This window comes from Echinops telfairi, unplaced genomic scaffold, assembly GCF_000313985.2.
Source record: "Echinops telfairi isolate 266 unplaced genomic scaffold, ASM31398v2 ScPeMD7_7469;HRSCAF=8507_1, whole genome shotgun sequence".
NCBI classification, from domain to species: Eukaryota; Metazoa; Chordata; class Mammalia; order Afrosoricida; family Tenrecidae; genus Echinops; species Echinops telfairi.
The window spans coordinates 822,550-837,447 of record NW_022111373.1 but is presented as its reverse complement, the minus strand read 5'-3'; the positions used below and the strand labels follow the sequence as shown (position 1 = coordinate 837,447).

Sequence of the window (14,898 nt, the reverse complement as noted above, 5' to 3'; positions counted from 1 at the left end):
AATGTTTTGAGAATGATGTACAAATGCGCTTTACACAATTGATGTGTGTATGGATTGCGATAACAGTTGTATGAGCCCCTAATAAAATGTTAAAAAACAGAACAAAAAAGAACAATGTGAGGATGGTGAAGGACCAGGCAGTGTGACATTCTGTTGTACATAGGGTCACATGTGAGTGAGTCAGACTGATGCAATAGCACCTAACTACAATGGACTGGGTTGCTTTGATCTGCCTTTCCTGCTCATTTAATGTGTTTCTTGTTATTGCATTGCTTCAGATTCATTTTTGATGGCTTTATAGGCTTTCTAGACCAGCTCCCTGGCTTACTCTTCTGTGACTCAAGCTGAAGCAAGCACAATGACAACAAGGTAGAATTGCTTGAATCCTTGAAACTTGGCAATTATCAAAATATGCCACATGGTTTTTAGAAGATTCCAGCCCCAGGCAGTTTAACTATAGTCCTTAGAATTCATTTGCTTTCTTGCTGCAAATTCACAGTCTCTGCGTTCAATCGGAGATCAATATGTTAAAGGTAAAGGCTGGGATGGATTTCCAACAGAAGTAGTTTAAGAAAAATGGGATAGGGTTACTATTGCTTTCAACAAGATGGCTTCAAAATGGGACCATGATGATTCTGTCTAGAATGAACCTCCTGTAATGTAAGAAGAAACAGATTTTCCAAACCGCTGTATGAATAGTGAATAGAATAAGTAACAGAGCACACATTCATTCTCTAAGAAAATAAGGAATCATGCCTGCTGATATCAGAACTTCCTCCTCAGCTCTAACATTTGGTAATAAAGTTATATATTAAGACAATGGAGACATTCCCAGCTAATGAGTAGAATTGGTCGAGAAAGAAACGGGATGGATTTGAAAATTTTTAAAAAATCATTTTATTTGGGATCATATAATTCATCACAATTCATACATACATCAATTGTGTAAAGCATACTTGTACATTTGTTGCCCTCATCATTCTCAAAATTCACTTTCCTCTTGGGTTCCTGGGATTAGCTCCTCATTTTCCTTTTCCCCCTGGATTTGAAATTTTTTATGTTGAAAATACAATAACAGCTTGAAAACAAAGTACTGTTAGCTACAAAATGATACGATGGCTGCTAATATGAAGATTTATAGTTTCAAAACATTGTCAGAGGTGGGAAGGGGGAGCTGATAGTATTAATGACTATATAACCCCACTCGAGGGGAACGGAAGAATTGTAGGTGAATGGATGTATTGGATGGTGTAAGATATGGCACAAAAAAGGGGCCCCTGGCGGGTAGGTAGCAGTAGGGGGATAAAAGACGGAGCTGTGATATCAAGGAGCTCAAGAAGAAAGAAAATGTTTTGAAACTGCTTTTGGTAGTAATTGTACAATAATGCTTGATGTGATTGAACTGTGGAATGTTATTATACTGTATATGTAAGAGCTCCCAATAAAGTTATTTTAAAAGATTGTCAGATACTGAAGGCTTAATGAATGGAAGCTGAACTTTGCGATAGTGCTGGAGGATAGGCCCCTTGAAGTGGAGGGCACTTGAAATATGAATCAGGAGGAGCTGAATTTCTCCAGGGTGGAGTCAACAACAACATTGTGAAGAGGACTTCAGGAGTGGCCAAGGTAAGGAAAGTGACTGTGGGAAGCTTTATTAAGGGTTTTGTTCACTATTCTGGAGGTTAGAATTATTAGAAAGAAGGTTGATAGAGGATGTTATGATTGTTAAAGCTAGGCAGCCTAAGGGTTTAACCTTGACTCTGGTCCTTAACAAGTAATTCATTTCTTAGGTTTCACAGAATCCGTTTTCTTATCTGTAAATGGGGATGTTCTTACAGTTTAGTTTTTTCCATCTTATGCATGTCTAGGTTATGAGTGTACTTTGTAGAGTTTTCAAGGATGAAATGTTTTAGAAGCAGGCCACCAAGCCTGTTTTCTGAGGCATATCTAGAAGAGTTCAAAGCATGAAACTTTTGGCTAGTTGACTGAAAACGTAATTGTTTGCCCCAACCAAGGGTATGGCAGTGCAGTGAATTACTTAATATAGCCCTTTTAGCCATTTGTGGTCTTGCGACTCTCACACAGTGATTGAGTAGAACTATACAAATAAGTTGTTTGAGGCCCATCAAAGGGATTGGATAGCTTGTAAACAATACAGTAAGGTGTATGGAACCCTTGTAGGAGTTGGACCTTGTAAATAGGTTATATGAAATACTAATAAGGAGATTGATCCGTTTTGCCATCCCTCTAGGATAAAATGAGTGATCCAGAAGTGGAAGAGAAGGACCTCAGTACCATCAAGACAGACGGGTCAGGAGCAGGGTCATCCTTTGGACCCAAGGTCCCTGCACTGAGAACTCCTACGTCCAGGAGACAGAGAAGGAACAGTAACACCAGAAATAGTGTAAGTGGGAGAGAAGCAGCCAATAGAGACATTGTGGCAAAAATGGCAGCAGTTTGACTCTCTCTCCCAAAGACCATTTCAAGCTTGCATAGTGGCACAGTGAGCTTTATGACCTGAGGAGTGAGTGAGACAGGGAGCTTGCTAGTGTAGTAGGGTGCTAAAGAGCTTGGTATCATTTAAGGGTCCATGGCAGAGACTCGGCCAAAAGTCCAAGATGGGCATGGCTGACAAAAAGCTTGTCGTGATTTAGAAACTATCCTGAGTCATTCCTGACCCTGGATGGTAACCTTTGCTTTCCTACTAAACCTTATAGCAATAACATGGATATCATATGCATATACAATGTTGATGAAGATCATCCAACAATGGTTGCAGTGATCTGCCAGAGGTTCAGGCTGGATTCAGAAGAGAACATAGAACAAGAGATATCATTGCTGATATCAGATGGATCTTGGCTTAAAGCAGAGAATACCAGAAAAATGTTCACTAGCATTTTACTGACTACACCTAGGCATTAAACTACAGATCATAACATTATGAATAATCTTGAGAAGAGTGAAAATTGCAGAACACTTCATTGTATTTATGCAGAATCTGTATACTGGCCAGGAGCCAGTTGTGCAAACCACTGCATGGTTTAAAATCAGGAAAAGGATGTGTCTGTGTCAGGGTTGTATACTCTTACCATACTTACTCAATTTGTATGCTGAGCAAATCATCAGAGAAGTTGGATTATATGAAGAAGAATGTGGCATCAGGATTGGAGGAAGACGTATTAACTTAATATATGCAGATGACACAACCTTGCTTGTTGAAAGTGAGAATTTGAGGCACTGGCTGATGGAGATAAAAAATTGCAGCCTTCAGTATGCATTGCAACTCAATGTAAAGAAGACCAAAATCTTCACAGGTTAACATCGTAATGAATGGAGAAAAGATTGAAGTTGTCAAGGATTTTGTCTTGCTTGGATCCACAATCAGTGCTCATGGAAGTAACAATCAAAAGACAAGATGTATTAGGTAAATCTTTGGAGCACTGAAAAGCAAGGATGTTATTTGAGGTAACATCAGGTCAGGTACTCTGGACCCAAGCCATGTTATTTTCAATTGCCTCATATGCATGTGTAGTATTAAATTAAAAAAATTGACGTGGGGGGTGGTGGGGTGAGGACCAGCCCCCACCCGCTGCTACTATATTACTACTACTCGGGTTCAGTAATACTACTTCTGGGTTCAGTAATGCACAATTATACGGTTGAGATATATAAGCATTATATTAAAGTCATTGAGAGCATGAGAGATATTACAATAATACAGTCAGACACATTACATGATACCATCGCTCACCTCAGCCCAGCTTGGTGGTCCACGTGGAGAGAGGGGGAAGGGAAGGAAGGTAAGGGAACAAGGGGAGTAACCAGGGAGTGAGCAGCAAGGAGCTCAGAGTCAGAGAAGTCCATGAAGTTCCCACCTATATTGCTGACCCATGCCTATATACCTTTTGGGGGCAAACCAGCCCACTAATTACAGGTAGAGACATACTTCACAGGGAGGGGTTGCACTATAGGCTACACAGCAATGAGAGTGTGGTCTCTGGGTCTCCATAGGAACCATTATCAGTAGGGTGCGAACTCCGCCCTCAGGAACCAAATTAATGACCCCAAGCTTCAGAGAGTAGTCCATTGTCTCCAGCAGCAGGGAGCAGGCCCACCCCTATGGTGGGATGAGACAGCAGTCTGGCAGCAAGTATCTGACTTCCCCCCACACATGTGAAAGTTGGACATTATATAAGGAAGACAAGAAAGAAGAATCAATGCATTTGAATTGTGTTCACGAACAATATTGAAAGCACTATGGACTACTAAAAGGACAAACAACTCTATTTTGGAAGAAGTACATCCAGAGTGCTCCTTAGAAGTAAGGATGGTGATTTTTTTAAACTTATCTTGCATATTTTGAACATGAGAGAAGAGACAGACATCAAGTAGAGGGACAGTGAAAAAGAGGAAGGTGCTCAAGGAGGTTAGTTGATACAATGGCGACAACAATGGGATCAAGCAGAGGAACAACTCAGGATGGCGAGGAACTGGGCAATGTTTCATTCTGTTGTGCATAGGGTCCTATGGGTTGGAACTGACGCGATGATACCTAACAACAAACCCCATAACTGAGTATGGTCTTTGAGTTCATGTGATCATTGTAATGAATTATCAAACCCAGCTGAGAAGTAGACAGTGCTGTGGGAGGAATTACTGGTGTCAGAACTGATAAAATGTTTGGAGAGAGGAGGTCTGTCTAACCTCCACATCAGGACTCACCTCGGGGCTGATGTTGATTCCCTCTGCTTTCCCTTGTGAAGTTAGGTGACAAGGTATGACAATGTGGAGCTACTATTAGATTAAAAAAAAACACAGTAAAGTGCCTGGTACTATTCCAGTGGTAAATTCCTCTAATTTTTTAGTTTCCCTTGATACTGCCCACTCCTTCATTCCACTATTTTCTATACTTAACTGTTGAGAACTGAGGGGTTAGTTATTTCATTCCTCAGTGGAAAATTAATTTGAGAGACTCAAGGTAGAGCAGATCCAAATTGCAATGTCCGGGGGGGGAAAAAGACTAACTTTTGGAATTTGTTTTATGGTAGAAAGAAGAGCCAGTAGAATAGGTATGTGGGATTGTCCTGGCTTTGTTGGCAGGTCTGTTAATAATTGTTAGAAATATATGACTTTCCAGAGTTTAAAATGTTAGGTGTGTACATACCTAAGCTATATTAAACCTCAACCCAAACATTGAAACTGAGTTGATTTTTACTTATAGCAACTCTGTAGGATAGGGTAGTTCTGCCACATAGGGTTTCCAAGGCTATAAACTTTACTGGAGCAGACTGTGTATCGTTCTCCATAGAGTGGCTGGTGGATTTGAACTATCACCCATTCATATCTCAGCCAAATGCTCAATCACTGCACCACCAGGCTCTTTAAACTTTATTAGCAGAATGATTTTTTTCTCTGGGTCTAGGTATCTGGACAATTATGTGTGTTTTCTGTGGCTCTAATTCTTCAAAAAGTTCCATATAAGATTTTGTTTCAGAAAGGAAGGAAAGATGATTCTGTGCCTAGAGAAATAAATAATAGTTTGAAAAACTCTCTTAGACTCTCTGAAATGCCTCCGGAAGTATAAAGGTGTGCTTGTCTGTCCTTAAGCATAATGAATTTGAGGAATGCCATTTTACACATTCCATTCTTAAGTAAATCTTACAAAAATTACAATCCAAGGAAGCGGACCTGAACTATAATGATAAAAAAATATCAAACAGTAAGATTTAAGGTTTGTGTAAATGGATGCAATCTGGTTGCTTTTATCTACCGTGCAATGTGTGTGAAAGTGATTTGAAATCGCTAAATGGAAGGTACCGTGTACTTAGTCTCCTATGAACACCTAGTGGTAAATTGTAACCCTTCAGTGAATGGGAGGGGACAGTGAGCTAAATGACAGCTGTTTCCTCATTATTTGATCTTTACATGAATTCATTTTGTTCAATTGGCTGTTGTCCTTGTGCTGTTGTTAGGGGCCATAGAGTTGATCCTGACCCTAACAAGCCTATGTACTAGTCTTCTGATCAGCAGAGTGTTGAGAAATTTGAGTTTTGGAAACCCACTTGGAAACTGCCAGGGGCAGTTCTATGGAATTGACTCAATGGCAGTGAGTTTTGAATTTATTAAAGAGTTATTTTTTTAGGCATTGCCAAAACAACACGACGGGCCTCCTCTGACTTGCCTATTGCTATGAGGCTGAGGTCAGACAAACTTTCAACATCCATCCTCCTTTACCTTATTCTGATAAGGTTAGAGTTGTACCTCCCAAGACACTCTTAACTTCTATGCTGGGTTCCATAATTCGTTGCTGTGGTAATACTTTATTTTAGAAGAGTTAATACAATACCAGACCAGTCCCACAGAAACTCACAAAACTTTTGAGGAAATGTCTCATGGGGGTGTGTGTTGCTCAGTCTAAAATCTGAAGGTCAGGCCAAGGTGAGCCAATTGCAGAGTCCAGAGTTAAGACGCCAAAAATGTCCAAAAGTCAGAGTAGGTCTTGTTTCTACCAAAGCTCAGTCAGGAAATAAAGGTCTGGATTTCCAGGTGAAGTGTGTGTTAGAACTGTTTGTTGATAACGTTATATATCCAAGGAAAACAAAGAATGGTATTTTAAGTCATACCCTTTCCTAAGGTGGGATCTTCAAGATGCCTATAGGTAAACAAAAGTTATGGCTTGGCTCACACCCTGTACTAAGATGGGGTCTTAATCCCATTTTATTACTGGACATTAGTAGAGAATGCCCTACAAAATGGTTTATAGGCATAAGCATGTAAAGTCCAGAATTATATAAGGAATATGGCCAGACAGGCTATATTAATAGACGAAACTCAGTTGCAATGGCCACACAGAACTCACCGGCACAATTCACAAGTATGGGAGTTTATTCTGGAAGTTAACAGGTAACCACAAGTCAGAACCAGTTAATAGGATATAGTCATTGGTCCACAGTACTGCGTCTGCTTAGCCAGCACGCAAGTCTCTCTGGTCCTCAGCCTCTTAGCAATTGTGGTCCCTTGGCCTCTGCTTCCTTGGGTGTGAAAGCCCACCTGCTTCTCTGCCTCAGTCTCCTAATCTCTGTGCTATGTTCTGTCCCATGGTCTCAATGCCACAGCCCCTGGTAACTCTGGCCTTGGGCTATAACGCATCAGAGCTTTTGAACATGCCCTTGGATAGTTCTTCTGATACCCTGGGACTCTTGTTTCTGAGATGGCACTTATACACAAAGGAATAGCTTTGATGGAGGTGTGGTTTTGTCTTTCCGCAGACCATACCCCCAGGGAAACAAAGGGTGGTAGCTAGGTTCATACCGTCAGCTAAGGTGGAGATTTAAGAATATATTCCATCTTAGCATTGTAACAAAACTCCTCCAAGAAGGACTCTAACCATAGGCATTGCTGTTGTTGTTAGGTACCTGAGTTGGTTCCAACCCATAGCAACCCTCTGTACAACAGAAGGAAACATTGTACAGTCCTGTGCCATCCTCACAATTGTTCTTATACCTGAGCCCATTGATACAGCCACTGTGTCAGTAATCTCGTTGAAGTCCTTCCTTTTTTTCGCTGCCCTTCCATTTTACCAAAGATAATGTTCTTCTCCAGTGACTCCTCTCTCCTGACATGTCCAAAGTATGGAAGATGAAGTCTTTCCATCCTTGCTTCTAAGAAGCACTCTGGCCTTATTTCTTCCAGCATGGATCAGTCTATCCTTTCAGCAGTCTATGTACTTTAAATACCAGCACCACAATTCAAATGCATCAAAAACTACATGCAATAGAGGCAACAATTTATATCACCAGGGTTTGTGGCTAAAAGGGTCATTTTATATCAGTTGTTCTGATATTGTTACAGTTAAGAGTGCTCCTTTTAGAGGCACATACTGAAATATTGAATGAAATATCTGGGTTTTGCTGTAAAATAATCTGAGGGAAGGTGGGGGAAAGCATTAGAAAAGAGTAAGTGCTGACTTGAACATTAAAAAGTTAGAATATGAGGCCTGGAGTCCTAGTGGCGCTGTGGGTTATGCGTGGCGCTGCTAATTTCAAGGTCAGCAGTTTGTAACCACCAGCCCCTCCCCAGGAGAAAATAAACCTGGCTTTTTAATAAAATGATTATTTTAAAAAAAAATTAGAATATGAGTATGAGAGTTTGAGTGTGGGTTGTGTGGGAAAGGGTCAGAGGAGGTGGGTAGACCAAGGATGCTTAGGAGACGCATGATCAGGATTGAGATGATGGCAAGAGGGAAGAGGGTGGAGAGGCTATTGCTTGCATTTAAACCAGTTAGGGTTTGTTTTTGCTTTTGTTTTGAAGGACTACTTTTGTTATGTACAAAAACCAGCCATGCATAAGCAAGCCCAGGTTGGTGGCCAGTTCTTTGGCTTTGGCCTTTTCCAGCATGGCGATTTGGGCCACTGACTTGGGGCCCAGCACATGCCACCCCAGTGGCGGCAGATCTCATCAAACTCGCCATTATAGTTGGTCCTGAGGGCTTCCATCAGCTTAGCTCCTTTGCCTTCCAAGTTCACCTGTATGAAGGTGACAGTAGTGCAGTGCTTCCTGCCGGGCCTTGCTCTTGATGGTGCAATAGGGGTCCCCCATTTTACGGCACAGGGCCGGCAGGAAGACCACCAGCTCAATCGGGTCCACGTCATGTGCAATCACCACCAGCTGAGCCGTCTTGTTCTCTACCAGAGTGGTGATGGTGTTGACCACTGCTCGCAGGATAGGCGGCCTCTTGGTGGGGATGTTCCCTTTGCCAGCAGCCTACTCGGCCCGCCCCAACAGCCTCTGCTGCTTCTCTGGCCGGTACTTCTGGGCCAGCTTCCGCAGCTGGGTGGTTGTCTGCCGGTCCAAGGCCTGGATGGACTGGTTGATGGCAGGCGGCATCTTCAGCCGCTTGTACAGGATGACGCACTGATGCTGCAGCCGGATGTAGTGTGGCCACTGGATGAAGCAGGTGAGATCCCTCTTGACCTAGATGCCCTGGCTGATGCTGAAGTTCTTGGGCCGCTCCTCGAACAGGGGTTCAACACCTTCCCTGGCCTGCTTCTTCATGATGGCTGGCGCCGGGACCACCTTCTTGCCCTTGGCCACCTTGGCTGGCTGGACGAGAGAGCTAAACCAGTTAGGTTTTAAGTACGATTGTTGGTTTTCCATTGAAGAAATTTATGGTTCCAAACTCTTTTTAGACTTTCACCAACTAGTGAAAGCAGTGGACTATTTCCTCAGAAAAGTAAAATTCACATCTTGTATTTTACACTAGTGACTTATAGATTCCCCCTGAAGCCCATCTATGTGGACTCCACACATATAGCCCATCTCCATCTGCCCCCATGGAGGTGAAACGTGTTATTTTCCTGTGCTCACTAAAGGTTTATCACCTGTAATTACTAAAGGTCAATTCAGTGTTCATATGTAGACTCTGTAGTGTGAAGGTCGTTTCCTGATCTGCTGTAGCGAAAATGGATGTGATGGTGGCTCACTGTATTTATTATATTGTTTTACCACATGAAGTTTTCAACAATGAACTGTTTTGTTCTACTGAAACACTGTTTCTTATGGTTGTACTTTATGTAATTGCTAGAGTAAGACAACGTCATATAAATCAGTGATAAGATCATGTCACCCTATACCTTTTCTGCCCTATGCCAGCTTTCACTGAATTCTGTATTCTGATGCTGCACGCCCAGGAAAAGGAGAAAAAGCCTTTTAAAAAGACAACCTTAGGATGGAAAAGACTAGAGTCGCAGTTATACCTGAAACAGAGTGAAGGATCTTTGTTTCCAACATTTCAGTGTCTCATTTTTTTAATGCATCATCTGTAAACAATTACTTTTATCTTTACTGCTCCTTACTAGATTCTCTAGAACAAATGTTATATTAAAAATAAAGCCACCTCCATAGATTGTTAACTGTCACCAACCCAATTGAGTCAGAATGACCTTATACACAAAAGGCTACTTATTAAGGGTATTTTATAATGAAATAACATCTTGATTCACTAATAACACCACTTGTCTAATATTCCTACTGTGTACCTGATTGAGGACAAGAAATAATCAGGGAAATTCTAAGGGCTGTTCTGCAGGACAAATAGCCCGTACCCTTCAAAAATGTCCTGACAAGAAAGGCAAAGGAACCATCCTTAAAGAAAAACCTAAGGGCAGTGTAACAACAATGAAACATACAACTTTCCTTTAGTTTTTTTTTTTCCCTTTAGTTCTTAAGTGCTTCTTCTCCTCCACTATCATGATCCCAATTCTACCTTACATATCCGGCTAGACCAGAGGAGGTACACTGGTACAGATAGGAAGTGGGAACACAGGGCATCCAGGACAGATGAACACTTCAGGACCAGTGATGAGAGTGGTGATACCAGGTGGGTGGAAGGAAGGTGGGGTAGAAAGGGTAAACATTACAAGGATATACAACCCCCTCCCTGGGCGGCGGACAACAGAAAACTGGGTGAAGGGAGATGTTGGACAGTGCAAGATATGACAAAATAATTTATAAATTATCAAGGGTTGATGAGGGAGGGGGGAGCAGAGGGAGAGGAAAAAATGAGCTGATGCCAGGGGCTTAAGTGGAGAGCAAATGTTTTGAGAATGATGAGGGCAATAAATGTACAAACGTGCTTGACACATGGATGTATGTAAGAATTGTGATGAGTTGTATGAGCCCCCAATAAAATTAATAGGAAAAAAAATCCCTAAGGAAATGCCATGTATGGTCTTCGAGTAAGAGAAATGTGAATGAGCAGCTTGAATACAAACTTGTTGAAGTTCCCTAGATAATAGCACATGACCAATGTTAAATTCTGACTTCGGTTCAGAATCTTGTTTACAGGATACGCACTAAAGCGTTTAGCAATGGTAGTGTCATATTGAGGGGAAAAACGTGTAAAGTTTGAGCTACTAACTGGAAAGTTGGCAGTTTGAACTTATCCAATAGAACAGCAAGCTTGCTTATGGCTGTGAATCAGTTGTCAGTTTACTTATAAAGAAAACAAATGTGGTCAAATGTTCATTGGTTAATCTAGGTGAAAGGTTGTGTGCATACTTAGCATTTTTATACCTTTTCTAAGAATGGATGTGGTGCAATAAATTACTTGATATGGCTTTTGCGGCCTTTTCTTAACTCCCACCAAACTGGTAGGGGACTAAACAAATTGGGTGTTTTGTTTTTTTTTAATTAAAAAGATTTTATTGGGGATCCATACATCGATTGCATCAGGCAATTTTCTGTATGTTGCTTCATTCTTTTCTAGACATTTATTTTCTACTCAGTCCTTGGTATCAGCTCCCCCTTTTTTTTCCCTTAAGGCTTGAATAAGAGAAGGTAGAAGATGCTGATAGGGTTATACTCAGTTGTGTAAACAGGGTTGTGATTGTAACAACTTGGAATTCAAATGTGATTGGCCAGTTTTGCCAATCTGCTTTGTGTAAAATGAGCCATGTCAGAAACAAGGGGGTTCTCATCACCGTAAGAGCCAGGAGTGGACACATCCTGAATCATGAGATCCTTGTGTATTGAACTTCTATCCAAGGATAAAGCTGTGACATCAGAGCAAAAGCCGCACCACCTCTGACGAGACCCAAAGCAAGGCCAGTTGTCTTCAGGCAGGTTATTTTCTAGTGGAGTGCCTCCAGGCATGTAACTGGGGGACTATCTGCTGTCCTTCAGAGCTAGAGCCACATAGTACCTTGGGCTGAGATTTAAGTAATTATCAATAGGCCAAGGACCCAAAAAAGACCTGCCTACATGCATGGGTGGAAAGAGGCTGTTGTGACCAAAGAACTGTATCGTATTTCTGCTCAACTTGCTACCTGTTAACTTCCCTAAATCACCCCATAATTGTATGGTCTGTGAGTTGTGTGGCCATTGCAATCAATTACCTAACAGCTGAGAAGTAGAGTGCTGTAGGAAGAAGTGATGGGGTCCAAATTGCTATGGTTAGATAACAGAAACGTTGGGCAGTTGTTCTCCCTCTTGGAGTAGACTGATCAGATGCCCCAGTCCTTTTTGCAATGAATTAAAAATTTTCTTAACAAAAAGTTGATGGAAAAGTGGCATCATTTTCTTCACCTTACATAGAGCTGAGTCAACAAAACCAGCTTACATCTAGGACGCATAAATCACAGGGTTACAAGTTAATTTTTCCAGTCGCTCCTCTCTCCCCTTGGCTAGCTCAGGAAAATTCCATGTTACATTTTTTCCTTTTAAATGCCACCAATCTTCTCTTGGATTTTTCCAACTTTTATTTTTAAAGCTACATAACCATGGATTCTGGATCTGGTGTTGCTTCTAGGCTAGTATTTTTTAGAGACCAAATTTCTAAAATGGAAAAATGAAAAAAGACCCAGGTTTTTGGATAGTTGGGATTGAGGGCACTCACTTGTTTTATGTATGTCATAAAAAATAGGGATACCTATAAATTTTTTTTAGCAAGAGCAAAACAGGAGATCAAATTATATAACTATAGGCTATGGTGAAAATGCAGATAGCGAAGGGCAGCTCTTGCGACACACATACAAGCAGGTAAATAAAATACCAAGGTGGAGTAAGGGTGTGGGTGGGGAGACCATTTGAAACTTGCAATGAAGTGCTTTACACTGAATGGCTATGACTAAGAATGGAGGTGGTGATTCTGGATGTATCATGAAGTATCATGAAGGTTAATATTTATTGATCCTGGGAGTAACTTATAAAATCAGACTTATTAAGAGGTTGGCTTAATTGAGTAGCAGATCTTCCTGCTTTTTAACAATTCAAATTTTGTTTAGGGGATGTTGGGCTCCTTTCCAATCCCAAGAAAAAAACTGGTCAATTCCATTATTTTCCAATTCCTGGTAAGACTTTTTGGGTCCTTTGTACAAGCTGATTTTTAAATCAGGGTACTTTAGAAATTCATGAAGGGCTTTGAATTATCATAGTCTGGGAGATACTATAGGAAAATGGGCAAGAGCTAACTAGAGAAACAAACTTCCAACATGCCACAAAACAGTTCCTAATGGACTATTGTATATCCGTTAAGGCAAAATGGGTGAGAACTTGAGCCCTTTTTTTCAGATGAATTCCTAGCAGCATTCACAATTCACAGGAAGGTGAATCTTTGTGTAAGCAATTTTTTTTAGAGCTTGGAATTTTTATATTGAATTAAAAAAACCCACCATGATCCTAATACCTGCAATTTAATTTCTGGATGCTACATAATTTTAAAAGGAGACTTTATCATTTGATTGAGTCTAAAACCATGTTCTTGGTGGCACACTCCACTCCTATACTCTTGGGCAGTTGATTGGGAGACTGGGGGGGGCGGGTGTTCAATAAAGTGCTGGTGGCAGTGAATTGCACATTGGGCTAATAGCCACGTTAACAGTTTGAACCTGCCAGCTGCTCCAAAGGAAGAAAGGTGAGGCTTTCTGCTCCCTTGAGATTTATAGTCTTGGGAGATTCCTTATTATTTTTCCATTAGAATTTTGGCAGTGAGGAAAGAAAGCTTTCTGCTTCTACAGTTGTCTGCATGTATTAGCTACAGCAGAGAAGTTGGGATACACCTGTGTACTGAAGATGAAGAACAGAAATATGAAAAGAACTTGGCTTCCCCAGCCACCAAAACCCTTTTTAGGACTTATTAGCTACTAGAATTATGGGTGGATTATTTGCTTATTGGAGCTGAAAGCAGCTTGAAATAGTTCCTGGCTACAGTTCTGAAGTAGTCCTGGTTTTTATGACACATTATCTGGAGACTGCTTCAAGATCCCAAAGGAGGGGCTCCCCCTTCTGAACCAGACTTGCCCTTAGCAATACTGCTTTTTATCGTACCAGTTCTTCCAAAACTTGGCCAGCATTAACAGTAAGTATGAATCATGTTTCATCCTTGAAGATAAATCTCAGTTTCTCCTTTCACAAACAGAACCAAGATACTTTTCACATTTATTAAGAAAAAAATCAATCAAAAAGGAACAATCAAAAATGAAGGTGATATGTTGTTAGAGACCAGAAGCTAGTAAAACATGCCTTAGGATAAGCAGGGAACTCATTACCATCCTGTTTTAAAAGCTGTACTTGACATGGGTATTGACTAGCTAGCTGAGTTTTCCACTGATGAGCTCCTTCCACCACCTACCAACAAGACATGGTTGGCTCGTCTTGCATGGCCTCAGTGGAAGGACTCCATGTACACATAGGCCAGTATATTAGTACTTGACTAAGTAGAAGGATTTCTTCCATTTGGTCTCATTCCATGTCTAGTTTATAGCTGCTTGCTTTCATTGTATATGAGGTGGTTTCACTTCTTGAAAATATAGCCAGGTCAGCACAAAACAATCTGTAAGTCTTTATAATAACCAATGTATTGTCCTACCCTCCCCACCCCTTTTACACGCAACTGAAAAATGAAAGGCTAGGGACAGAACATTGTGAACTGTGTACTGTTGGAATTTATCACTCATTAAATGATCGATCATAAGCTAATACACTAAATTTACATATTAAGGAAATTATATATAGAATACTGCAAAAACACAGTAAGACAGAAGTATGCCCATTTCTGCTCAGGAAGTCCCTTCATTCCCAAGCGTCACGATGTTTTCTTTTCTGCTCCAAAGTTTACTATGATTACTGTTTCTCCTCTTTTTGATCTTCCTTTTGTTCCCCAGTGCCAGAACTTCCAGAGCCTTCTCGTTCAGAGGCCATCTGTTAAAAGAAAAAATTTGAGATGAACTTAAGATTTATGAATGTGCCACAATTATCTATTCCAACCTCCTTCCCCTTTGATGCCAACCCCTAAACTAGCAGTTCTCAACCTGTGGTCAAATGACCCTTTCACAGGGGTCACCTGATTAATAATAGTAGGTAAATGACAGTTATGAAGTAGCAACAAAAATAATGTTATGG

General features: G+C 40.9%; 1 protein-coding gene and 1 pseudogene across 1 annotated transcript in view; both read right to left on the bottom strand.

Annotated features, from left to right (window-relative positions):
- Window positions 1-9,156, bottom strand: part of LOC101647362 — an 11,784-nt pseudogene extending 2,628 nt beyond the window's left edge.
- Window positions 9,157-13,923: 4,767 nt separating this feature from the next.
- The window catches only part of HSPA9 (heat shock protein family A (Hsp70) member 9), a 19,051-nt gene continuing 18,076 nt past the window's right edge, over window positions 13,924-14,898 (bottom strand). The window contains exon 17 of the mRNA XM_004696646.2: window positions 13,924-14,697. Coding sequence (XP_004696703.1) covers window positions 14,620-14,697 — 78 coding nt within the window. The 3' untranslated portion in view covers window positions 13,924-14,619. The remainder of the gene's footprint in view (window positions 14,698-14,898) is intronic.